The following is a 26,550-nucleotide window of genomic DNA, read 5'->3' as shown; positions in this document are numbered from 1 at the left end:
GTATTTCAAAATTTACCAACCTATTTAATCTTAAAGTTTATAAGTGAGTGTAAAGATATTCTCTACAAAAGCCATTAAAAAAATAGACACCGTGTGTTCGAGGAGATGACGAAAGGGTGTCTACGGTTGCCACTATAACCCATCTTCCTTAGTGCTAGCTTCCTTAACAGAATACAAGACTGCATTAAAAATATACAAACGTCTATAATTAAGGTTATTAATGAATATTATTGCAGCCAGCGCTCGATTTACACTACGGGTACTCCGATTTGAGCCCAAGGTGGCATATTTTCAAGTGTGGCATAATTAATATACTTAAATATTCTTATCGTCAAAATTATGAACAATTTAAAAATATATTAAAAACAGGATGTGTTATGCGTTTCCCAGTTGGAATGAAGTTGTTTTTTTTATTATGAATTAAATAACAGACAGAACGGAATAAATTAACAATGTTTGAGAATAAGTAAATGACAAAATATACAATAGGCTATTTGACTGGTTTTTAAAATGCATTTTATATTATTTAGTAGAGGTTAAGGAACCCAGTAAAAGTTGTATTTTTTAATTCTAGTACATATTTGCTGAAAAATATCAAAATAAAAATTCCATATTTAAATAGCGCGCGAAAACGCTACTTTGACAATATGGCACCGCAATGGGTTCGGTGACGTCATTTGCGTGTATTGTAATCTGTGGCACATATAATCCACATACAGTAGGCAAACCAGGTTAATAAGCAAGTGACGTCATCTAAGCCCGACCAATCGGGATCGTTTTGTGTCACGTGACTAACATTTAAAAAAAATCATTTTTATTTATGGATTTTTGAGTAAATTAATTATTATTTTCAACTTTCGTTAATAAATAACAATTTTTAAACTTTATTTTTCGCATTGTCAAATAACCTATTGTTTATGAAAATTTAATATGAATTAAAACAAAAACTAAACTTTATACTAGTATATAATATGAAATTTCGATACCTATAATAATCTTTTTTTGTATGTACAGTCAGAGTAAGAAAACCTTCGTCAGTTTTCAAATTCATTCCTTTATCAAGTCGTAAACTCTTAGTACCTTTTGAAACTAAAGCACTAAACAGATAACTGCATATAAAATTAAACTAACATGGTATTATAACTTGGTTCAAAATAGTGTAACATCTTTGCACTACGTCTAGTGGCATATCAACCTAAAAACTTTTTTATAGCCTAATATATATATAGTTTTAATATATATATTAAACTTTTATAAAATGTTATGCACAGAAAACGGTGTTTCTTGACATTTATGAAGCCTCATATTTGAGTGTATAACCTCCTACATCACTTATACGACAAATACAACAACACCACAAATATTGCTCTTTAGCGGTCAGGCAGGTGCCAAGCGGAATATGCGCCTTTCGCATCCAGTCGGGGCCACCTTTTTCAGGCAGGAGGGCACCCTACTCTACTCTTGTGAAGACTCGTCTGTTCCAACCACCATTGATCTTTCCAGATTATTCCAGCATTATATTTCCAGACAACCGCCTCTTCAATATGCTAATTTTGCAAGCTATGTCGATAGCTCCGGTTCTTCTCCGGATAATATAATTTCTGATTTTATCCTTCAAAGGTATTTCGAGCATAACTCGCTCCAGCACGCTAAATCTACGGTCTTAAATTTGTGTTCTAGTCCCGCATATAGCGTTCGTACCTCATTGCCGAAAAGACGTATTGATTGAAAACTTTTGTGTTCAAACATTGCCGTTTAGGTAACGTAAAGACTTAACGAAGGTTGCCAAATACTGCCCAAGCGAAATCTTTTTCATCTTCGTTTAGTTTTCTTCTCAAAGTTGTTACTACCAAGCCGTATGACATGACGCAAGTTTTCATGTTCACCAACAACTTCGGGAGGTTTCCCTTCGAAATATATTGGCCCCGGCACGACATGCCTGTTGAACATGGTCTTGCCCAAGTTCATTCCGAGACCGACTCATCGAGAAGTCTCGCCTGGGCTATATACGACTCATGTATGGTACCGTGTCCCGGTGATTCTTCATGCCCTTTGTCCCGCCGTTACCACGACAGCTATCGTGTTTGGGACTAGCGAAATTGCTGGGAACTCCAATGTGCACTTGCCATATGGCGCTGAGAAATGTTGCAAAGGGAACGATTCTTTATTTTAAATAGTAGTAGCAGTACCCAAAATTAATTAAGAAATTACTAATATTCATATTTACCCCTCCTTTTAAGCTTATCATTTGTTAGAAGTTGGGACGACAATAACCCAAGGAGTCAGAATCGATCCTGCGAATTTACAACGCTAGGCGGCCCGTAAACAATTACGCTATTGTCGTTTCTATCAATCCTCTCGATTGTTTTAATATTTTTTCAAGCAATGGAAATCTTCAGAAAGGTACCCGGTGCCCTGGGGGCAGTACTGGGATAAGATGGCTTTCTATCCATTAAAACCACTACACTGTCCATCCTTGGCATCGGAGAGGTTGCGGCATCGTGTCATTATAACGCATTCGCGGCCCTTCCCATGCAAAGCTCTCATCCCCCCGTACTCCTCGCTAGTCTGTACGGCAGCACGAGTCCAAACCAGCTGTCGCTCCCCTCTATCTAAAATAAACGTGAGGACCCCACCTTTTAAACCCCGGGCGTCAAGGCCGTTTCCCGTTCCCACTCCACCTTTTCCTTCTGGACCATAATGGCTTCACAGAAAATGTCTCGTAGGATAAAGTCCTGTCTAAACTCGCGTATCAGGATCTACCTCTCTGTGTTTTATGCTGCGCACGATTATGATATTACACAGGTGTTTTCTAAAACAGGCATGACCGGTGATTACCAGTGTAAGTCGGAAGGTAACTCGTTGCCTTCGACTCAATGGGAATGTACTATTCCATTCCGACACTACATAGACTAATTCTCCACAATATATTCTTATCTTCTCTTAATTTTTTGATTACCAAAACAATAAAATAAATGTGTTAGATACATATACTATAGTTTAAAATCTGTATAAAAAGCTACATTTCATGCAAATAAACGTATAAAAATTAATATTACCAAAGAATACAGACTTAGGTTTTAATAATTTCAAAGTTGGCAATGCTGGTTTGACAGCTACAGTCATTGTTGTGACGTATAAAGTCCGATTTGTTTTTATATCTTGAGTCGGAATCAAAAATTCAAAATCAAATAGACTTTGAACCTTGTTAAATTTTGTTCTAGTTCAGTTGTTTTTTTATTAAATTCTTTATTTAAAACTCCATTTTTTAACTCTTATCACAATGTCACTAGTAGCGAAATCTTTAGTTTTCTTGAATCCTGCAAAATTAGCACCCGGTAAGTTAATATTTCGTTACACCTAGTTATTTATGTTGCAGTATTCAAAATAATTAAGTTGCTTGAATTATTGTGCAATGCTATTTTCAAAATAACATTGAAATTCCTAATAAAATTATTTTTTAAGAATATGATTATGTAAACAATACTTAAATCTCCTTGATTGAACTTTTTTTTTAAAATGACTTGAACATTTTAGATTGTTTTAAAAAAGTTTTTATTAATTTTGATAAAGCCATTTAGTTAAAGAATACTACAAAAAAAAACTTGAACATTGTGCCTATGTTATTTTACCTAATTGGTTAAAATAATAATGTCAGATCAAACCTCATACAATTTTAAGCTATTTAAGTATAATTAATAATAAATAATTGATTGTTACAGGAATATTATCAAGATTATATTCTTCTAAAATTGAAGTGCCACAGTTTGAAACATTAGCAGTATCTGTTCCTTCGAAAAATGTCTTCCATGTTGAGATCAACCGACCTAAACAGTTGAATACTTTTAATGGAGCTATGTGGAAGTGAGTATTCTATTTTTAAATCACTTTATAAAAAAAGTGTCAAACCTCCTTTTTTTGAAGTCATTTATTTATTTTTTTAATTTAAATTTTGAAACAACATACTTTTGTGTTATATATATATATATATGTTTTGTTGGAATTTTAGACAATTTTTTTTTATGCTTCAGAGACTTCTATGATTGCTTCATGTCATTAAACAACAATCCTGAATGCAGAGTCATTGTGTTATCCGCAAGAGGAAAACATTTCACAGCAGGTATGATAATTTTATTAAAAAAATAGTTTCTGTCCACAATTTCATCCCTCTCAGTGTCACCACCACCAGACACCACTGCCCATAGACATTGGTGCCATATGAAATTGTAACTATATTTTCATTCGAAACTAATGCACCTCTAACGTTAGGATGATATGTTATATCTCTTGTGCCCGTAGTTACACCTGCAAACTAAAATACAATAATACTAAATGTGGTAGTGGTTCCCCATGGTGGTAGAATATATGATGAGTGTAGCTACTCAGATGGGCTTGCACAAAGCCCTACTACCAAGTAGAATCTAGCAAACCTATGAGGATACGGGTGCTAGGTATTAGGTATTATTACAGACTATAGTCTAAGACTAGACTAGATTCTTTGACTGTTTAACAAACATCCATCCCTGCATTTATAATATTAAGGAAGATTTTATTTTTCTTAAGTGCTACTTATTAAGAATTTTAAGTTTACTTACGAAGAGAAGCAGACCTGTGTAATATAAATAATAATTCAAATAAAAATTTTATCCATTAAAGGTATTGACTTCAATAGTCTTCTCGAAGAGGAGAGCAAAGCCCAGGAGTACGATGACGTAGCGAGAAAATCACGCATTTTCCAATCATTAATCACTTATTGTCAAGTAAGTCCTAAATTATTTTATCAATTTCCTAGATATTGTTTTCTGTATGGTGATCATTTTTTTCCATTCTATGATTAAACGAACTTTCATTCATTTAATGACAACACATTTTTAAATTATATTAAAATTTGTTTTTTAAAAATGAATGACACAACAATTTCAAGACAATTTTTTCTTAAAATAACTATTAAATATGTGGTGCTAGTTTTGCAATTGTACTATGAGTTCACTATCATCATTTCTGTTGGACAAGCTATCGCCAAAAAAAAAAATTGTAGTTTAATAGGAAAAAAATTACATTAATTATTTTATAATATATTTTTTTAATAAAGAACTATGTAGGAAATAACGTATAGCAGCGGTGCCTGGGTGTGTGTAAATATACAAATACAGGAATCCTCTTTACCGAAGTTTACCCAAGAATTGGTCAGTTCACTTAAGAAGGCACGCCTCCATGTTAATTTATTACATGCTTACAAGATGTATTAGTGTGCGTGAGACAACTAAGCGTAAAGACAACAAAAAACTACAAATAAGATTATATTTTGAAATATTATTTTCTTAAATATATATATATATTCAGGCGTCAGGCGTTAGGTTAGGTTAGGTTAGATTCTTTCAATCTTAACTTAAATGTAAACATCACTTGAAATTTCATTATGATCGGTTCAATAGTTAAGATGTAAAGAACAAATAACACTTTCGCGTTTATAATATTAGTCAGAAAACCTTAACAGTTTCAGTTCAATTTAAAACATCAAAGATAAATAATAAACGACGCTACAGTGGTCGTCCATGATGCGATCTTACCATTGTTAGAAACAACATTAATATCACATCTCGGAAAATGTGTTGGTACCATCTGACGACCAACACTAGCATCATGCGCGCTGATTAGTCAAAATTCAAAAATAGCGCACTTCGTCAGCTTCCTGTTACACACTTCCGTCCCTATTAGTAAAAATACTCCTATATTACAGAAAAACGAAATGAAAGATGTTACTTATTTTGTTCCTATATCATTTTTTTTTTTCAGAATGGAATATCAGCATTGGAAGATTGTGTAAAGCCAGTGCTATCTGTGGTGCATAACGCTTGCATCGGTGCCGGTGTGGATCTCATAACCGCTGCTGATATGAGGTAATTTTACATCTTATTCAATAGCCTGTAATATTTTTTCAACTAGCAACTAAAAATTTTAAACTCAATCGGTGGTGTGGAACTGCTTTACATTTGTAAAGTTTCACCCACACATTCTACAAGTGATGATAAATTAAAATATATATTTATATTAAAATTTCAGATACTGCACAGAAGAAGCGTTTTTTCAGGTGAAAGAAGTGGACCTTGGTCTCGCTGCAGATGTAGGATCTCTGCAAAGACTTCCTAAGGTAATAATTAGTTCATCTGTGCTTATATAAAGCTGAAAACTTGATTTGGTTGCGTGAAACCATTTATCAGGGGGTACTCATGAGGGGGGAGGGGGGGCGAATAACATAACGTGGGTTGTACAGCACGGACCAAGTCAAGTATAAAGTTTTAAAATGTTTAACATACAATCGCAGATCACCCCCAACAGATGATACTTGTTAAACATTTTGTATCGTTCGTTTGGTGATATAGTCAAGTCGATCGTGGTAGGTAGTACTCATTATATATTCTACTCCAAAACAGCAATTCTTATTGTCTTCTGGTTGAAGGGTGAATGAGCCAGTGTAACTAGAGGCACAAGGGACGTAACATCTTAGTTCCCAAGGTTGTTGGTCCATTGCCGAAGTAAGGAATGGTTAATTTATATATATTTTGAATTTAGGGTGGAATTCGAGATTATTTTATCGTAGTTTCTCGTGCGTAATTGTAGTTAGAAATAAAGAAGTGTAGTTAGAAGATTAGTCATTACGGCTGTTTGTGAAAAAGTTGTTAGCATTCTTGAAAATTCACCCATATGAAAATTTGTCTACAGACAACACAGGTTATCAAAAAACTTTAATAATTAAGAAGATCTCTAAGATTTCTGTGTTTCTGATGGGATATCTCATCGGGCACACGGCTCGTATACAATCAAACAGTACATTTTGTTTAACTTTCTCTCTTTTCTCTTTGTTCACGTAAAAAAAATATTCAGATACTGGTAAGAGGTAACTTTAGTTAAATTCGCTGCAGCGATAAATATTAATTATGTCATCTTACCAAATTATAAAAGTACAGCGCTAAATCGCTTATAGACAATAGTCACAATAAAAACGCCGTAAGCGCCTTTCAATTTCAGGAATTTTCATTTTCAGGAAAGCAATTTCATGGCGCTTACGATTTTCGTTCGACGTAGTATAACAATATGTTGTCATTGTTTTTTTTTTCATTATGGTAATACAGTAATAATGACAAGATATTTAATCATTCATTTTTAAAGTGAATTAAAACTGTAAAATAAAATGTCTGGGAGAGATCAAATAAATATATTGTTATTATTACTTGAACAAGTCACTTTACTTACTTGAATACTAAATTTTTATAAGGCCAAGTGCATACTTTGATTCGGACTTTCGGATTATGAGCACCGCGCTCACGTAGAATGAATGGCAGAGTCATACTAATGTTCGGTGAACAGTCTACAATTTAATTACATCAAACATAATAACTGTTCGGAACGCCATATCTAGAGTACACGTATTATCATATAAATCAATTTTAAATTATATTTATATTAAATATTTTTTGTAGGTGATTGGCAACACATCAACGGTGAGGGAGCTTTGCTTCACAGCGAGGAGATTGGAGGCCAAAGAAGCATTAGAACTTGGTTTAGTCAGCAAAGTGTTCCCAGACAAAGACACGTAAGATTATTAATTGAGGAGGGTAATGAGTAACCTTTAATTTTCATTTGATTAATTAGTGCTTATAATTAATTTCTACATGATTGAAGGAAAACGTCATGAGGAATGTAGACATTTGTATCGACAAACCCATATGCTGCGATACAGTCTGTTACTTATCTTTAAGTAAATATAGTAAAATTATATAGCGGTGAGCGATAATACCCTTACATGCGTTATTGTTGAACATGACCTGACTCAGAGATTTGAACCTATACCGGGATTACGCAATCCTCCAATCAACTAGATTAAAGAGGTTGTCATACTATTATTAAAGTTAAAAATAATTATACCAACTGATGTTTTTTTTTTTTATTTCAGTGCAATTCAGAAAATTCTTGAAATAGCTCAAACGATCGCCTCCAAGAGTCCAGTTGCTGTTCAAATGACGAAGAAATCGATGGTCTACTCCCAAAGTAGACCCAACGAGGATGGCCTTGAACACATTGTAAGATTTTTTTATATAAATATTTCTATTTATTCCAACCTAGTTAGGGTCAGCGGACAGGACCCTAATAAGCAAATAGTACATATGTGCTCTGATATATTTCGGTAAATGGATGTTTTAACTATTTAGATGACTTTGGTTTTATAAATATTATTGATCAATTTAGATGTTTTTGGTAATCTTAACTGTTATATATGACGCTGACTTTGATACCAACCCAGGCATAGGGTATAAAACCTTTTTTATTCCCGCAAATACGCTGCTAGTAATTTTGATGACGTCAGATTGTCACAACAGTCGTGTATATACGACCGGTACTATTTGGTGTTTTTTTTAAATAATGAATTACAATCGCTATCGTTGGAGTTTAATATACAAATACTAGCATTAAAACTCCAGTAAAGTTGTTTATCTAAAGGCCAGGATGATATTAAAATCTCAGTTTTTGCCTATATAACGCCACACCAATGCGGCTTGTGTTTTAGGTTACGTGATATACAGACTAAAAATTACGTCTTTTAATTTTAATATAATAAATTAATAATGCGCTTTTATGACTCAATATAATATACATATACAAGTATTCTAAATTTTTGAACCAAATTAAGTTACATGTATAAACAAATACTTGTATATAAATAGAAGATATACTTATATATTTTATAATTGTCGATAGTAATACATTTTTTCAAGTATTTATAATAAATAAAAATATGTCTTCAATTATTTCTAATTTTAAAAATAAAATTATATTCTGCTACAAAAGATAATTGTTATCACTATCATCCAATATTAACATTAAACAGTGCAGGACAATGATAAAAAAAATCTATCTTCAGTTTAAAAAACTTTTTTGAGCCTCAATGGAATGTTTAGTATTAACCAAAGCTAAGTTACAACACTGAAAAAAAAATGCCATTAACCAGCTTTTACGAAACTGTAACAAAAATTGGTCAACTTACTAGTTACTATCATGAACATTAATTATAAAGGCTATTAATTATTATTTTTTGACAAATTTTATTAATTATTATTTTCATAATTTCAGAAATTAATCAATCAAATGATGCTGCAAAGTGAAGATTTAAGAAAAGCAGCAATGGCCCAAGCAACTAAGACTGTGACTGAATTTGATAATTTGTAATTTTTTTAAAATAAAATATTGTTTTCAACAATTAACAAAAACAAATTAGATTATATATTCTATTACAAATGTTGTATTCAATTAAGTGTAACTGTTATTAAGTTATTAAGCTTTTATACACAAATCAAATATATATTTTATACTATCCACAAAAGATTTTATTTCCTGAACAAACTCATTATACATATAACATGATACGAAGTTAGAAATGCTGACGTCAGAGATAGCTATGACGTCACTGTACCGCCTATTAACTTTGTAAAATCAGGTAACCTACTTTATAAAGGCTTGCATTTACGTTATACGAATGACCTGCCCAAATATAGACCATCTATAAATAGAATCGTAGGTCCGCTAGGCGACTGTGAATGGTGCAAGATTCTTGAAAATAGGGCACACTGCAATGATTTGACCTATATATTTTTCAATGGTCCAATGCATGAACGAGAAAACGGGTATCCATAGCGAAATTTTCATTCAGTAACAGTCGAACTCTCGAGGTCGAGGTGACCTAGTTGAGAAATTTCATTCGTTACCGGCGCGAAATAACCAATTTTGTGCTCAGTGTTAAATAAAACTCATATGCGATGTACAAATATTGCGTTAAATTCAATTAATTAAAACTAAGTAATACATCGAATGTAAAATTTCCTCAGTGCAGTTTTATCTAGTATAAAATGTCAAATCATTCAAATTAACCGCCTAAAATTATTCAACCGACATTAAAAAACAGCATTGGCTGTTACAAAGATACTGATCTGTGATTGGTGGATATTGAAGGTACGACGTAACAAGCCAATAGTGAAGCCAGTTTCATAGATACTGCACGATCCCCGCGCCACCTGTCGCTCGCTCACGCTGCGTTCATTGAATAACCCGCCCGGACTGTTTTATTGACGCAAGCGTACTGAGGCCCAACAAAGGGCCGAATTAAAGACGGTCTTCAAGTGAATCTGATGTATTTACGTCTTAAAAATGGTGAAATCTGTGAAGTGGCGTTTGGAAGTTAGAGTGTTTGCAATCTCAAATCATGACCGAGGCCTCTGAAAAGTAAGTTTCCCTGTAACACAATTTTGGAAGTACGTGTTTCGTCCTGCTCTAGCTAGGCAGGGCCCTACCCCGGCCATTTTCGGAGCTCGCTGAATGTGTTATAGTGTTTTTAGTGATCTAATAGACTTAGCATAGAATATTTAAACTTAGTAGTTGTCTAAAAGTGATTTACAAGCTAGCATGTATGGAATCCTTGATGTGCGACCGCCGCCCTTAGGTCACCCCGTGTGGTGTATAACTATAATCAATGACTTGACGTTCATTCACAATAAAGTACTCCTTTCGGGGTCATTTCAAGCTAGCTCGAACGGAGCTGTTTCACTCAATGAATTACATAGCGGTTTCACTAAGCTGTATATTTACGAGCTGTGTTCTGTGAATTGAAAAAAAAAAATGAATGAACTGGTTTAATTTTCAATGTAATATCATTACGATATTGATGGCAGTTATTCTTTTTCATTATATAGCAGAAATTATTAGTGATAATCTTTAATTTTTATTTAGATTAATAGATATTACAAATTATATTAAAAACTAAAATATCTCATAATATATTCACATAAAAACCTGGTTTTACCATGCACAATAAATTGCAGTATATTGCTTTAATTTTATTAGATTATTTTTAATTAAAAAATAATATTCTTGTTGAAAAAAGGCGAAACTTAGTTGCTTTAACATGAACATGAAGGGAATTAAAAAAAAAGTTAAGATATTCAAAATCACAAATCCCATTTTCATTAAAAAACTAAAATCATGCAATGCAAATGTAGTCACATTTGAAGATCTTATACTAATTCCAAGTATAAATGGGGGTACTAAAATCTAAACAAGGTATCTGCCAAAAGACAACAATGAAAGATTGGTTCATGGGTTGAATGTAAAATTGGTTAGTTAGGCAATGTCATCAATTAAAGTGAAACTTGGCTTCAAATTTAAAATGAATTAAGATGGCGGGGAAAAGGTATGTTTGTAATAATAATATTAATTATTATATTGTTATAATGTTGTGTCATAACTTATAAGAAATAAAAATGCTATTATAAAGAATGATGTATGAATGTTTATGAAAGATGGCTGTATGCCATGATGACTTGGATATAAGAAAAAGATTAATTTAAAAAAATGCATGAATTCCTAAATCAAAATGATGGAATAAAGGCAAAGCGAATTATGATATAATTTAGACTATAATTATGATGTATGAAATCTTTAAATCAATAACTATTTCTGTTAGGAAACTGGCCTCTCTTCACTTTATCTATCTTTATTTAAATTATATTTAATTATAAATTATTTATAATGTACTATCCTTATATGATAATAAATATAATATCTATGAAATTAAAACAAGGATTTAGTGTTTGAGCAAGGATAGCTCAGTTTGTCAAAAGCATTCAATTTGTATAATACTCTGATAATAAAAATATTGTGTGACAATCTACAAAACCTCACATACATAAATAAACTAAGATGCACTGCCTAAGTCAAAATGAACCATAAGCCAAAGCAAAGTAGGATTTCATCCAGCAATAATTGTGGTCTGTTGTATGTATATATCAAAAACATTTTTAAATAACAAAGAATGGGATAACATTACTTGTGTAGAAGGACAATATATCCATATAAAACATTTAAAATCTAAATTTTATACAATACCATATAAGGCAAAAATGCCATTAATAGAAATACTAGGCTAACATGAATGTTAAGATCTTTACTCAACACACATATCTAATTAGTTAATCGAGGAAGACAGGAAATGATAAATTATACTCGTTTGCTACATTCCGATGTACTTGTTCTCAATTCCTTTCATCACAATGAAAGTCTCAATTTTGCAGCTTTACTTTGCTACTTCAAGTAGCTATGGTTAATATATTGATCATATTAATGATATCTAAAAAATGAATTTTAATAAAATTTTTGCTCATATCAATTAATCTGGCAACATTACTTTAAAATGGCTGTATATATATATATTGATTTTTCGTCATCTAAAATTTTGCAATCTGTATTCAGATAACATTGGCAGAATATTTTATGCAACATGTACCTGTACAAAGAAAATTTTCAATGAAACCATATTACGCCCGGAACGTTTCGCTCATACGTTACATGAACGTATGTAGACGAGAAATGCAATCTCGTAATTTCATCTCATACAGCCTAAAGAAATTCACTTAAAAAAATACTATTCATTTATTGCTAATTTTTTTTTAAATTTTATATTGAATCGTTTTGTCTTGCTTGTGTATTGATCATTTTCAATATCTACTCTGGCCATTTAGAAAAAAAAAATTTTGTCCAGTGACTATCTGGTGCGCGTGCGAGCGCAGGTCATGTGTCGGGACGAGGGCACGGGGGGATGGATGGCTTTGGGTGGTGGCGGCCTCGCCGATGTTATGGTGTGCCGACGCGGACCAGGTAAATATATCTAATTATTATTATTAGTGTTCAGTAAATATTCAGAATTCACATAATAACTTATTTAAGAACACTCGAAGGTGTATTTTTTATTATAGTAATAAGTGACGAAGGACCACCGTACACTGCTTCTTTCCAAATTAAATTCTGATAAGCCTGATATTATGTTAATGAAGTAACTATTAGTGATTTTAGTGAACGTTGAAAAGGAGCTTATTAATTCTCATTATTTTCATTTGTCCTATAATAATAATAAAATATATAGTATGTGCTATCGCTGTTTATTCTAAATCGCTTGCACTTATCTTTATATAAAAAAAAAAAACACGTTTGATCACGTGATATATCAAATACTTTTGTCAATTACATACAGATTTTGTATTCTACAAATCGGTGTAAGTTAAATATAATGTATGCTACGTGTCTCTCGTTATTGTGATTACGGTTTAGTAACCCCATATGACATACGTATATAAAAATAAAACCACTGGGTCATGGCCCCAAAACCCCTATCCCGGATTGGCTAAGGCCTGTTTAGAAGAAACCCACTCTGTATAAACCCTGTCTATAGAGCGAGATATTTTCGGTATAAACCGCGAATTTTCAACGTTTCTAAATTGAAAGAAAATCTTAACCATGACGCACCAACATTTATAAATTATAAAGAAAAACTAACATAAATATTTAATTTCAATTGGAGATAGGTTTTTATTGGCGTAACTCAGTACTAGCCACTGGAACAAGAAGTATGTCGACATCTAAGTATTTAATAATAATTTTAAAAAAATAAACAGCAAAATAATACAAATTAGATTATATTTGTTAAGTTTATATCATTAATGAAGCGTCTTCGTGAGTAAATAGATCTGGCTTACACATGAGATGTATGTGCACACAGATGCACTTTCGGTTCCTTTATTTTCATAATCCGAGGATTCAAGCTCAGAACTAATAGGCTTTACATGGTACCAGATAGTAAACACCGCCAGTATTTAAAGGAAAACCGAATCACTTTCTGCGGGTATTTAATCCAGGCCCTAGAGACCTGAAGCCTCTGAGCTATCCACTATAATTGATGTATGATTAACAGGTAGTGGAGATATCAACGGTGACCAATCTCAGACACAGACAAGCACGAGCGTATCCCACACCGAATACTACATACACGGCAGGCGTATCAGCGATAACACTGTAAGTTCAATGACCTTTTCCTATTCTCTACCGAAAGCATTAGGGCGTACGATTAAACCCTCGTGGGTGCTGGGCTCGGGCCTGGAGCATCGGAGTGACAGCTGTGACTTAGAGCTGCTAATACTATTTCTCAACACAGACGCGCATCATTACACCGATTTAAATAATTTTGACATGAATGGTGTTTATTAAAGACCTTGAACAAGGTTTGTGATAGTAGTTGGTAGTTTTCAGTTCTGGAAGTGTTTTTTTTTTCAGTGGGTTGAAAATTACCTCATATGGGCAGTTAAGGGTTAAGGTTGCCTGAAAGAGATAACTTGATCAAAGAGATGCATGTATTAGGCGCGTCTGTGGCTTGTATATATTATATGTTTAAGTTTCATTAGTGCAATTAAGATCGAATATTACAGACTTAAAAAAAAAAATCTGTTTGTTCGTATTCTATGGGCATAGTTCTGGATTGAGTTTCACAGTTGTGCAGTATTGTTCGTTATTCGCGCATGCGTGAAAGTTATTAATTATAACTTTAATTGTAATCAACAATTATTATATTTCAATGCATACGGTCATTTAATACCATAGCTGTCATATGATAAATGTTGATCTGCTCTGATCAAAATAAATTTCATTCATTTTGCCACACATTAAACTTCTTTTAACATACTTTTTTAACTTATTTATATATACATACTTATACAATGTTTGTGACATTATTGATAATAAATTTAATACTAATAACTCTTAATATTATCCAAACTATATCATAATTGTTTAAATAAAAATAAAGTGTGAGTATCCGAATTGTTATTAAATAATTCGGATACTCACACTTAAATAACTTCTCACCTCACTTACTGATGTTTGTGGTTGAGATCTTATCTTAATAATAAGTAAGATACGGCTTACACAGTAAAGTGACACCGACTGTTAACGTCTTAGACTAAGGCTCACTGCTGATTGATCTACTGATGCTTCCCTCGCGAAGTTTTCCTTCTCCGCATAGCACGAGATAAATTATAAACAAAGTTATTGGACGCCCAGTTTGAACCAAACATTTTCTGAAACATAAAGTAGTACAATGCAAAAGTTAATTCGTTTTCATGAATATTTTCAGCTCGTCCTCGATTGCACGGTCAAAGATGACTTCCAGTACCACAAGGTTATGCCGACGTTCCATCATTGGGTCTCGGATGAGAAGAAATTCGGGTTAACGTTTCAGACTGCGGCTGACGCGAGGGCCTTCGACAAAGGAGTTCGGATAGCTGTCAACGATTTGTACCGTGAGTTTATTTTTCTTTAATTAAAAATCGAGTCATTATTTCGGAACGCACCGCTTTTTTTTTCATCAATGATTTAAGTGTTTTTCTAATTATGACATAACCAACCCGCATTGGAGCAGCGTGGTAGAATATGGTCCAAATCTTCTACTCAAAAGGAGAGGAGGCCTTAGCCCAGCAGTGGGAAATTTACAGGCTGCTAATGTATGTATGTATGTCATACTTGGTATAGAAGGTGCTACCGACGATTATATTCAAAAATGATATACATTCTAGAAGATTCTAAAAAATATGGTAGGGTATGGGTAGGTGCTACCATTTGTCACATATGTCACCGCAAAACGGCAATACTTAGTATTGCGGTGTTCCATTTAAAGGTTGAGTGAGTCAGTGTAACTACATCTTAGTTTCCAAGGTTGGTGACCAATTATAAATGTAAGGAATGGTTAATATTCCTTACAGCACAAATGTCTATTGGCTTTAGTGAATTTTTTTTACAAGTCTTCCTATATAAAAAAAAAACAACTAAGATTTTAATTTTGAAATCATTTGACACGTGTAGGTATCCTCACGATGTTTTTCTTTCGACAAGTATAAGATGAATACACTCAATTCTATCTAGGTTAGATCTGACCCTCAGTTCCAAAGTATTTGATTTTGCGAGGCCATATCGGATCTCGAATAACGGATCAGCACGTGTGTATCTCAACACGTGACACATATTAAGCCTTTTAAATAAGAAACGTTGCATGTTGATACGTTGTGCTTAAATTCGCCATTAAAGACGGTCATATCGTTCTATAATAAAAAATGGGCTTATATCCCAAAAAGCGTTAGAGAAATTTGGCCATTTAAGTCAGTAACGTTATATGTAGATCGGTTCGAATTTCCAGCGGCGTCATTTCATTTCGGTTGTTTTGAAATAAGTTCGTAGTTGTTATACATTTTTTTGAGAGCTAAGTAAACGGTCATGTTTTTAAAATAACCTGCAGGACAAGTTTCATAACGATTTTTTTAGGTTTTAAGGCATTTTTTTGGAAAAAAAAATCGATAAAATATTAAAATAATATCGTTTTCCGTCTCACATTTTTAAATTTGGAACGGTAATTATTGTTTTAATATTGGCAAATAACTATTGTTTCTGTCGGCCGTTGCACGTGCCGTTTACAAAATGTTAATAAGCGAAGACGGCGTCATGTATTATAAAGATATATTCATATATGTATATATAAATCTTCCAAAACAGATTTCGATGAAATATTGTATGCGTAATGGATTATGCCCCTAGATGGTGAAATTGGTACGGGCCCCTAAAATTTGTATCTCAACAGGTCTGGGCGGGGCCTGGCCGACGATGTACGGTTACGAAGACAAAAATAGCGAGGCTAAGCCGAAGGACGACGATGAGGAAAATATCTTCGAAGTAAGTAATCCTTTATATCTTTCTTCTCTTTCGAACCCTCTCCCTCTCTCTCTTTCTATATAAATATACATTACGGAGCTTGGCAATCATATCAATAGTTACCATGCATACCAACATTCATAATTGAGAAAATTATAGTATTGTTGATTCCTTGCTACACAATCTTTTAATTAAAATATTGCCGTCTCTTTCTCACGTGTAGTGGCAAAATAAGATAGCAATAATATATACCTGTTACACAATCTTTTACACGAAATATTGCCGTCTCTTTCTCACGTTTAGTGGCAATATAGGAGAGAAATATATACCCGCTACACAATCTTATACTTGAAATATTGCCGTCTCTTTCTCATGTGTATTGGTAGAAAAGGTTAGCAATATAAAGAACTCTTAAATTGGTGTAGCTTAGATTTGGATTTGATTTTACTAAAGAATCAGCATCAATCTTGAAGTATTTTCATGTAGTTACAATACCCAATATAAAAATGAATTTGTTTGTTACCTGGGGCACGGAATTCATTTTTATAATAATATTCCACAGTTATTTCGAACTTGGCTAAATTTGAAAAATTGATAAATAAGGCATATTGCTCAATACAAGATTATATTAAAGATAAAAAAACTTTGACTTAATATTTATTGATTTCTAGGGAAGATATATAAAAAAATAATTGTACTTTACTGATGTACTATATAATTTAAACGGTGGAAAAGAGTACCTACTCATTTTCCTGCCGGTTCTTACCGGTAGAATCTACTTTCCGAACCGGTGGTAGCTTTACATTTAAATCAACTGGAACATGATGATTTAAAAAGGCTTTTATGAGCCTCCTTGAATAAAGATTTTGATTTTTACGTCTAAACGTCGTCCGTCTCGTTTTATGTCTTCGTAATCGGTTCTTCTCGGGTGAATCGGTATTTTCCGGTATTATTTAATTTGACAATCAATAAGTAAGCGTAATGCTTCTATATTGAATAACGGAATTTGAAATATTTTTAAATACGAGTCGGACAATCTCGTATCGAGATGACCCGCGATAATAAACGATCGGGCTGTGTTACAGTTTAAAGGGTTTGTGAGCTAGTTTAAAACATACAAACATACAAAACTCTTCCATCGTTTCGGAAATCGGCTTCTACTGATGAGAAGCTCGGTAGGATATGAGAACGCGTATCGTGTATCACTGACTGCATGCGTGCGTGCGTGTGTGCGCAGCCCATCTACTTCGAGGTGCTGCCGGTGCCGGAGTCGCGCTCCAGCTCGGAGAAGTCGAGCGCCAGCCGCCGCCAGGAGCTCTCGCAGACGCCCATCCTGTCCGCCATCACGCTGCCGCACCACGCGCACCACCCGCTCAGCGGTACATATCTGTATATTATTTCCGACATTCCGCCGTGCATGCCAACTTGGCAGCATACTTTGGTAGCGTCAGAAAAACAATTGAACGAAATAAAAAAAATGCTTTAAGTATATAGGTACTATATTGTTTTATTTTTTAATTGACTGTCTATTCCAGAGTCTGTATGTTTCCCTCCGTAGTAATAAAAAGTCATTTTATATTACGAATTATTTTTATTACAGAATCTCTGAACCTGCCGTACGATGACAAACTAGACGATTCGGATACAGACCGCTGTCCCTATGTCCATCTGTCAGCTGTAAGTATTTATGTAAAGCCATGTTTATCCATATTCCAAGGGAACTAGGAAAATCGATAAACGAACCTTAGATTTACGTTTTTCGTGCGATTTGCTAATAACTCAGCTACATTGTGCACTACTAAGAGTTTATGATTAATGTATCTTTATTTATAACACAAAACTGTTACACTTAAGTACTTATTTACACGATAATTTTACTTCCAAAATTCCGATTGGTTTCGTCGACGTTCAAAACGCCATTGTTTCGCAAATCCATAGTGAATATCATAGATTAATCAAGCTCTCGACCAATGATGTCGCCTCAATTTGCTGTCAAATGTTGTTTATTTAGCTTTTTTCCTCTTATGGTTGGAATAGAGAGTGTGTAATTAAGCTGAGCTTGGCAAATACATTTTTTTTTTACATTACATTAACAGCCTGTAAATTACCCACTGCTGGGCTAAGGCCTCTTCTCCCTTTGAGGAGAAAGTTTGGAGCATATTCCACCACGCTGCTGCAATGCGCGTTGGTGGAATACACATGTGGCAGAATTTCGTTGAAATTAAACACATGCCGGTTTCCTCATGATGTTTTCCTTCATCGCCGAGCACGAGATGAATTATAAACAAAAATTAAGCACATGAAAATTCAGTGGTGCCTGACTGGGTTTGAACCCGAAATTATCGTTTAAGATGCACGCGTTCTAACCACTGGGCCATCTCGGCTCCATTGGCAAATACAATCGATTGGAATACGCTATACATACGATACACTGAAGCAATTATTAGATACGTTACAACCGGGTGTTCCGCGACACATCTATTTCTTAAATACATGTTTTTTTTTTATATTTTAAAATATATATGGCAATGTTATCAATAATTTGAAAGAAAGAACCAACGTATTTGTATAAAACGTTTTTTTAAATCAATATCGCGAGTTTAAATTCAAACACACACTGCCTTTTTCGGTGTTTTATTGGTTAAAGGAAATCATAGAATAGACTAGGTCGCCTTTGCCCAACAGTGGGACAATAACGAGCTATAACTTACTATTACGATACATCTTCCAGGTCCACGAGTACACTTACCCGCAGGTGGGTCCGGGCGGCGTGATTAGTTCGGAGAAGTCTTCGCCCAACACCAAGCCGCCGCTGTTGAAACGTGATTCCGGTATTAAAATCAATAAAAAAATTTACTTTTTTAAAAAACATACAAAGTCAACCAAATTATATTGAATACTTAGATCGGTAACATCCGATGTACTGTTAATATTTTTTTCTAAAGTAAACACGCGAACGTATGACAAAGTATATTATTTACAAATGGCGGATACAAGATACAAGATGGCGGAATAGTTATTTTTAATTCCATTTTTTACAATATGGGTATCAAATGAAAGACATTTGTTAAATGACGTTTCAAAAATGCTTGTAAAGGCTTACTTGAATAAAGTATATTTTGATTTATTGATTGAAAGGGCTTGTTGAGAGTAACTCGAAAAAACATTTATGATCATATAAATTGCGTATAATGAAGTTTATAGTTAAAATTTTAAAGGAATATTTTATTTTCTTCTTTTTAGAGCATTTAAGTAAAAGGTTTTATTGCTGTTAATTTATTTTGAAGACATTTTGATGAGCGGCTTTGACGCCTTAATTTCATATTGCGTTTTAAATGATAACTTCTTGTGGAGGGTAAACCGCTTCGTTACGTAACGCGTTACGGCGCCGGTCTGTCTGGCGTCGTCTATTCCCTTACTATTATACATTCTTAGTTACAATTATTTAATATGTTCATAAGAATTATAACTAAGAATAGAATATTTTATTGATTACATTATCATATTAATATATATGAAATTTAAGTAATAACCAAAGTTTTTCTCAGGTAAAACTATTTCAATATCAAATAGTTTAACTTGATTCGTTTCAGTTATCACTTCTGTCGGGCGTCCCGAGACGCACACATATTGTTTTTGAAACTGTTTTCAATAATAATCAATGTGGTTTTTTTTTTCACAGGATCGTTAAAGAAATGTGGCTACAGCGGTGCCCCGCCGTTACCAAAAAAGCATACAGAAACTTTCCAAGCGAGAGTAAAATGCAGGTTAGATTAATATCAATGTAATACTTACTTAGATATAGACATACTTATATGCTCTATTTCAACCACAATAGGAAAAAAGTTAAATAAACAACATTTGACAGCAAATTAACGCGATATCATTGGTCGAGAGTTTGTTTAATCTGTGATTCACTGTGGATTTGCGACAAAATGGCGTTTTGAACGTCGACGTAAACTGTTATCAGAATTTCGGAAGTAAAATTAAAGTGGAAATAAGTGGTTAAATACAATAGTGCTGTATTATAAATAAAGGTATATCAATCATATACTCTTAGTAGTGCACTGTATTGATGAAATGTTTTATATGAAATATGTGAATCTAAGGTTTGTTTATCTTTTTTCCTAATTCCATTGGAATAGGCTATATATAGAGCCGAGATGGCCCAGTGGTTAGAACGCGTGCATCTTAAACGATAATTTCGGGTTCAAACCCAGTCAGGCACCACTGAATTTTCATGTGCTTAATTTGTGTTTATAATTCATCTCGTTCTCGGCGGTGAAGGAAAACATCGTTAGGAAACCTGCATGTGTCTAATTTCAACGAAATTCTGCCACATGTGTATTCCACCAACGCGCATTGGAGCAGCGTGGTGGAATATGCTCCATACCTTCTCCTCAACGGGAGAGGAGGCCTTAGCCCAGCAGTGGGAAATTTACAGGCTGATTATGTTATGTTTATGTTATGTTATATATAGATCAATATAATTCTTTTTTATTTACTCAATGGTTCGCATGATGGTAAGTGATCACTACAATAAAAGGCATTGTAGAAAGTATTACCCATCCCTTGAATCGCAAGCGACTTTTGGAAGCAAGATGTATGTTACCTTGTGCCCGAAGTTACACTGGCTTACTCAACCTTAACTCAATACATTCAAAACATACATCGATGTTAATAATTTCGTGCAAGTCTACAATAGACCCGATCGAAACCTATCCATGATTATAGATCGTTAAAAAATAATATTTATTTAATCGACAATATATATTCCCAAAATTCGTATAATCGAGATATTTCAATATTAAATCCATAAAATTCAATGACATGTAATTCAACAGGCGGCCATTTTTCACTAGTAAGCCGTATTTGTTTAGCTTTTTTTTTACCCGGGTTTTTATCTAGTGTAAATATAATTGCACATTTTCCTTTGAAACTCTAGTATTGAAAGTTTCCAAACTGGAATAAATACTCGTAACTAGTTAGTTACTACTATTTTGACTGGTGCACAGTTATCACAGTTAAATAATTTATTTATTTTCAGATACTGTCAAGAGTGGTACTTGGAGAGCGCAAACAGGAGAGGCGCTTGTAAGTTTGCACCAGACTGCTTTCGATCGTGTATTGATTGTGTTTCATGCATCAAATGCGCTCAGGTAATTTGTTTTGTATATATTTTTAATACAAAATATTCAGTCCTTTTAAATATACAAATAAATGACTTGACCTGTCTTCAGGTTAAGTACATTGAGTAGTCTCCAATAGAACTAGTTGAGAACGATAATTCTACCATACGACATTATCATATAATTTAATATGTTTAAGCAGATGCTTTAAAAGCTAATATTTAAATATTATAAATCAATAATTGCCTAAATTGTTTACAAAAAAAAAATAGTCCCTGTGATTTTCATCTTGAATGTGCCTGTCCCATTAAAAAAAAACTCTTTAATAGACTGCTTTTTTATGACAAAACAATTACATAGTTTGTTTGTTGATTAATAATTAAATGGAATTATTTTTACAGTGTATGCTGTATCACTGTATGTCTGACTCGGAAGGGGATTTCGCTATGCATCCTTGCACCTGTGGCCCTCCCACTGAAAATTGTGCTAAACGGTAAGTAGTTAGTTAACTTTGCTTGGTGATAGAGCTGTGTAACCTCGCACACATATTTTCATTCGTCATGGAGGAATGAGGACCATGTTGTGATAAAAGGTTTTGAGATTGGATGTGGATGGATATAGAGGTAGGGGATGACCAAAGAAACAATGGATGGATAGTGTGAAAGATATGCTTAGAAAGAATGTTACTTGTGAGATGACGTCCGACAGAGAAGTATGGAAGAAGACATGCTGCGCTGACCCCAAGTAAAATTGGAATACCCTTATTCCAATTTTACTTGGGGTCAGGAGGATGATGATGAACTTGGCCACATATAAATAAAATGAGACAGGTTTATATAACATTCGCTGGGCTACATAAACCTGTTCAAGGGACAATGCATTCAAATCCATCTAAATATTTTGTACTCAAGTAAGCTCATAAAAGCAGTTTTGAATTGTCACTTTACATTGTAAATTAAATGTAAGGCTAGCACCGGTTATTAAAACCTTGTAATAATTCACAGTTGGGTCGGCATAACACTTCTGAGTCTGCTAGTACCATGTCTCTGGTGCTACATGCCTCTGAAGTGCATTCACCGGACAGCAAAAGCGTTCAATCTCACTGGAGGTGTCCACGCTCCACAGCCCAAATAGGATTCACCGTCACATATCGCTGAAACGAATATGTGACTAAATTGAAAGTATCATCGGAGCTAAAACTGCTGAAGTGTTAAGTGTTTGTGACAATAGTGACTCAGTGATAACACCAATGATGAAGTGAGGATTGTTTATATGGAGTGATGAGAAATTGAAGAAATAAGCAGTTTAACGGAAATCAAACTGCACACATTTGTCGTTATTAATAAAATGATTTCAGAAATTCCAATGTGTGGAAAATGTGTATGGAAATTAAACGTATAAGAGATGTTTTAAAATTTTCCATATTATAAGAGTTTTTCATATTATCTTATTGAATTCAGTATTTATACCGAGGGTAATGTAAAAATAACATTTTGAAAATGTTAATTTGCTTAAAAAAAGTATTATGTATATGGAAATAATGATATATTTATTAAACATATTTTATTATATAATAGTGGCTATAAAATAACGAATTCCAACTTGCGTTTTAATCATAGTAATAAAATAATCTGGTATGAATGATGTACTCCTAAAAGTTTCTAAAAGAAATGAAATCTTTAACCTGTTAATAAGATAAAAATATCAATTAAAATTTTTACTTATTTAACAAAAACTGTTTTTAGTACAAATAATAAATCTTAACGAACTTTTAAACAAAATAAAAATATAAGATGTTGACGTGCTTGAAGGTATTATAATCTGTGTCAAGTGTTGGGACATTTTTTTTTAATGACAACACTTGTTGGGGTGTTGATTAAATGGCATGTTAAACAGTTCAGAATGCTATAATACTAGTTATTTACAACTTTTATACAAAAAATGAATGAAATCAATTGAATAAGGTTTATCTGTGTTGCCAGTTTATGAGAAATTTGATAACTATGCTATTAACTAAAAGGTTGTCCAACTCGCCATGGTTCAAAAGGCATTTAATTGTATGTAGTGCCATATGTAATCTTTTTAAAAGATTTGATTTTCAAAATTCTGTAATATATAAAGTAATTGGGTCTTCCAAGGTTTTTGTATTATCCAGCATTTGTTTTTAATTGTTATATATATCTGGTTATATATGTATTGTTTACATTTCTGTAAATTCTATTTAAACGATACAGTTGAGTCTTGCTAATCTAGACTAAAAGGGACTGTAACTTTGATTAAGCTGATTTACTACAGAATTCACATATTGTATCCTAACCATTTTTTTTTTTATATATTCTCATATCTTCAGTCTCATCCTATGTATATAATAACATAGTACATATTTTAGTTTTATATTTTTTAATCTATGATAGTTTTTTTTTTGTATAGATTGTCTGGATTAGTAGGATTCTGCTGTATATAAGTTACATATCTCGCTGATGTTATAATTATTACGCTTTATAATATCTTGTCTACCATCATATATGTAAATTAGAATTTTAAAAATTTGATAATTGCAGTGCACTTGACCAAATTCGGTCAGTATTAATAACAATTTATGTGATTTTATTATAACCTTTTTTTAATGAAACATATCTGATGGTAGATTAAATAATAATTATGTACAAACACAAATTTGCATTTCATTTTAAAAGATCTGATTGTTTACGGGTAAAAATGTTACCTTATTAAAAAAGATCGGATCTTGTCCGTTTTTAATAATATTTCGAATTCGACTATAACATGCTATCGAAATTAATCGTAATGTCACTTTTAACAAATATAATCGTACATAATTAGTGTTATATAAAACATACATTGATATTTTTTAATCGTTGAATGGTTTAGGCTTAAGCTTTAATTTATTCAGTTTAAGATATTTTTTTTTACTAATAATATTTAATAATTAATTAAATGCACAAATTTACATTTTTATATATGTCCTTAATTTAAATATTAAACTATTTAACGATTATTAATAACTAATGTATGGTTAGGATTATATCTAGTTAATCTGTTGAAATTTTATCATATTAAATGTTCATGTGGATTTTACATGTATTTCATTATAGAATAAGGATATTCACGAATATTTATTGCTAACATTCTCTCTGTTCTAATCTAGTCTGTTATTATATAATTTAATAGTTCACTCAATTTTTTACATATTCATTTGTAAAAAAAAATGACCAAGGAGTTTTGTATTTATGAATAAGACACGAAATTGTTTCAGGCTCAAAAACATTGGGTGTCACACTCTCGATATATTTTAACATAATTACAATAATTATATATTAAAAATTATAATAAATATATTAAATCATCACCATTTTTGTGGGATAAGGGCTCACTTACGAAAATCGTTGTTGATTTTATATATCGCTTTGTTGTTTCTATACCATATTCAATGTGGTATATATTCTACGAAGGTCAGGATCGTAAACTGTGGACAAACCGATACTAACTCCAGCGTGGAGCACCCAACAATAATGAAAGATCTGAAACGATTTCGTCCCTGTTACTCTGCTTTAAAATTCGAAAAGAATAAGGAATTAATAAAATATAAGTATTTTAACTGATTTTTAATGCATATGAAAAAATTCTCAAAATATTACTTTAATGTTTTTAAATGTGTTAAATAGAAATTTAAAGAGACTACTTATCTGTAGATTGTATTTCTAATAAGAGTATCAATGTTTTAGTATCCTGTATATTATATTGTAAGAATCAACATTTAAATTAAAAACCAAAGTTTATGTACGTGGAGGTGCCTGACACCAGATGGTTGTTTAAATGATGATAAATATATGATAGTATTGGTATATAAATAAATAATCGTACATTAAATATATTAATTGTATTATTTTATTTTATCACTTAATTATATGACATTTTGGGATTATGAGTAGCCCTCAATTATCCTGGTCTGGCTTTAGAGAGAGCTAGTGTCGCACTACAAAATAACTAAAATAAACAACTTTAATATCTTGCGTGACAGCTACCCTTGACACTCGCTAAACGCTTGCCTACTTTACTAGGTTGCGTGCCAACTGTTCGCTATTTTTTTGAAGAATAATTAGCTTTAACAGTATCTAGAAATATAAATAACAAAATTAAAGAGCGTAGCTAACTTTTTTTTAGTTTATGGGATGGGCCAATTCTCTATAGAAATTTTTACAGGCCAAGATTTCTTATCATATGGGACAACCTTTGACTGTCTGTTTATTGTTTTTTATTTGTGTAACTTTTCAGACTTATTTAAAGTAACTTTTATATTGTTATACTTTTCTTAAAGTGTAAAAATAATTCTTGATGATTACTTATTTTTGCACAATTTATCTTCCCAGAATTTGCCTATATAATTCATTAATTATCGTTAATTATTCTTGAACTGTCAAGGTTGTCAAGGTTGAAATTCTTGAAATGACAAGGAATGAATGAACATGGCTGTAATAACAAACAACATAACACAAATTATTTTATTTGATTCAACAACTTATAAACAAAACTTCATATCTTTTTAGCATTGATTATATTAACTATCCTCTAGATAGACTCTAGATTCTAGAGCTTGAATATAAATTAATTATAGTCCCGTCATTTAAAAATATTATTCAGTTTTTATGTACTACACATACAAAATTAACCATTCATTCATCATTTAATCTTTAGATTAAACCAAGATCTGTGACCTTGAGATTAAAGAAAGCGGTTGCGGTTTAGTAATCTGCTCCAGGAGCAGGGGGTAGAGGGGCTGTGGGGAAGGATATGAGTATTCTCCCTATGCTCTGGTACCATTCCCATCATG

At 32.7% G+C, this 26,550-nt stretch overlaps 2 protein-coding genes across 2 annotated transcripts; both read left to right on the top strand.

Annotated features, from left to right (window-relative positions):
• The first annotated feature begins 3,127 nt into the window (after positions 1-3,127).
• On the top strand, positions 3,128-9,230 carry LOC113392021 (delta(3,5)-Delta(2,4)-dienoyl-CoA isomerase, mitochondrial). The gene is made up of 9 exons (XM_026628223.2): positions 3,128-3,338; positions 3,723-3,864; positions 4,032-4,120; positions 4,657-4,760; positions 5,797-5,900; positions 6,064-6,151; positions 7,482-7,594; positions 7,955-8,081; positions 9,130-9,230. The coding sequence occupies exons 1-9, from the start codon at positions 3,284-3,286 to the stop codon at positions 9,223-9,225; spliced, it is 918 nt and encodes a 305-aa protein (XP_026484008.2). The 5' UTR covers positions 3,128-3,283; the 3' UTR covers positions 9,226-9,230.
• An 837-nt stretch (positions 9,231-10,067) lies between these two features.
• On the top strand, positions 10,068-25,591 carry Spred (Sprouty-related protein with EVH-1 domain). Its single transcript, XM_026628222.2, has 12 exons — positions 10,068-10,275; positions 12,587-12,702; positions 13,793-13,893; positions 15,008-15,173; positions 16,502-16,593; positions 17,810-17,951; positions 18,173-18,249; positions 19,304-19,403; positions 20,255-20,339; positions 21,620-21,731; positions 22,103-22,194; positions 22,706-25,591. Exons 1-12 carry the CDS (start codon positions 10,256-10,258, stop codon positions 22,833-22,835), a joined length of 1,233 nt encoding a protein of 410 aa, XP_026484007.1. The 5' UTR covers positions 10,068-10,255; the 3' UTR covers positions 22,836-25,591.
• Positions 25,592-26,550: the final 959 nt, after the last annotated feature.

The sequence above is a fragment of the Vanessa tameamea genome, chromosome 27 (genome assembly GCF_037043105.1).
Source record: "Vanessa tameamea isolate UH-Manoa-2023 chromosome 27, ilVanTame1 primary haplotype, whole genome shotgun sequence".
NCBI lineage: Eukaryota > Metazoa > Arthropoda > Insecta > Lepidoptera > Nymphalidae > Vanessa > Vanessa tameamea.
The sequence above is the reverse complement of the archived record's forward strand: the minus strand, read 5'-3'. Positions and strand labels throughout refer to the sequence as shown.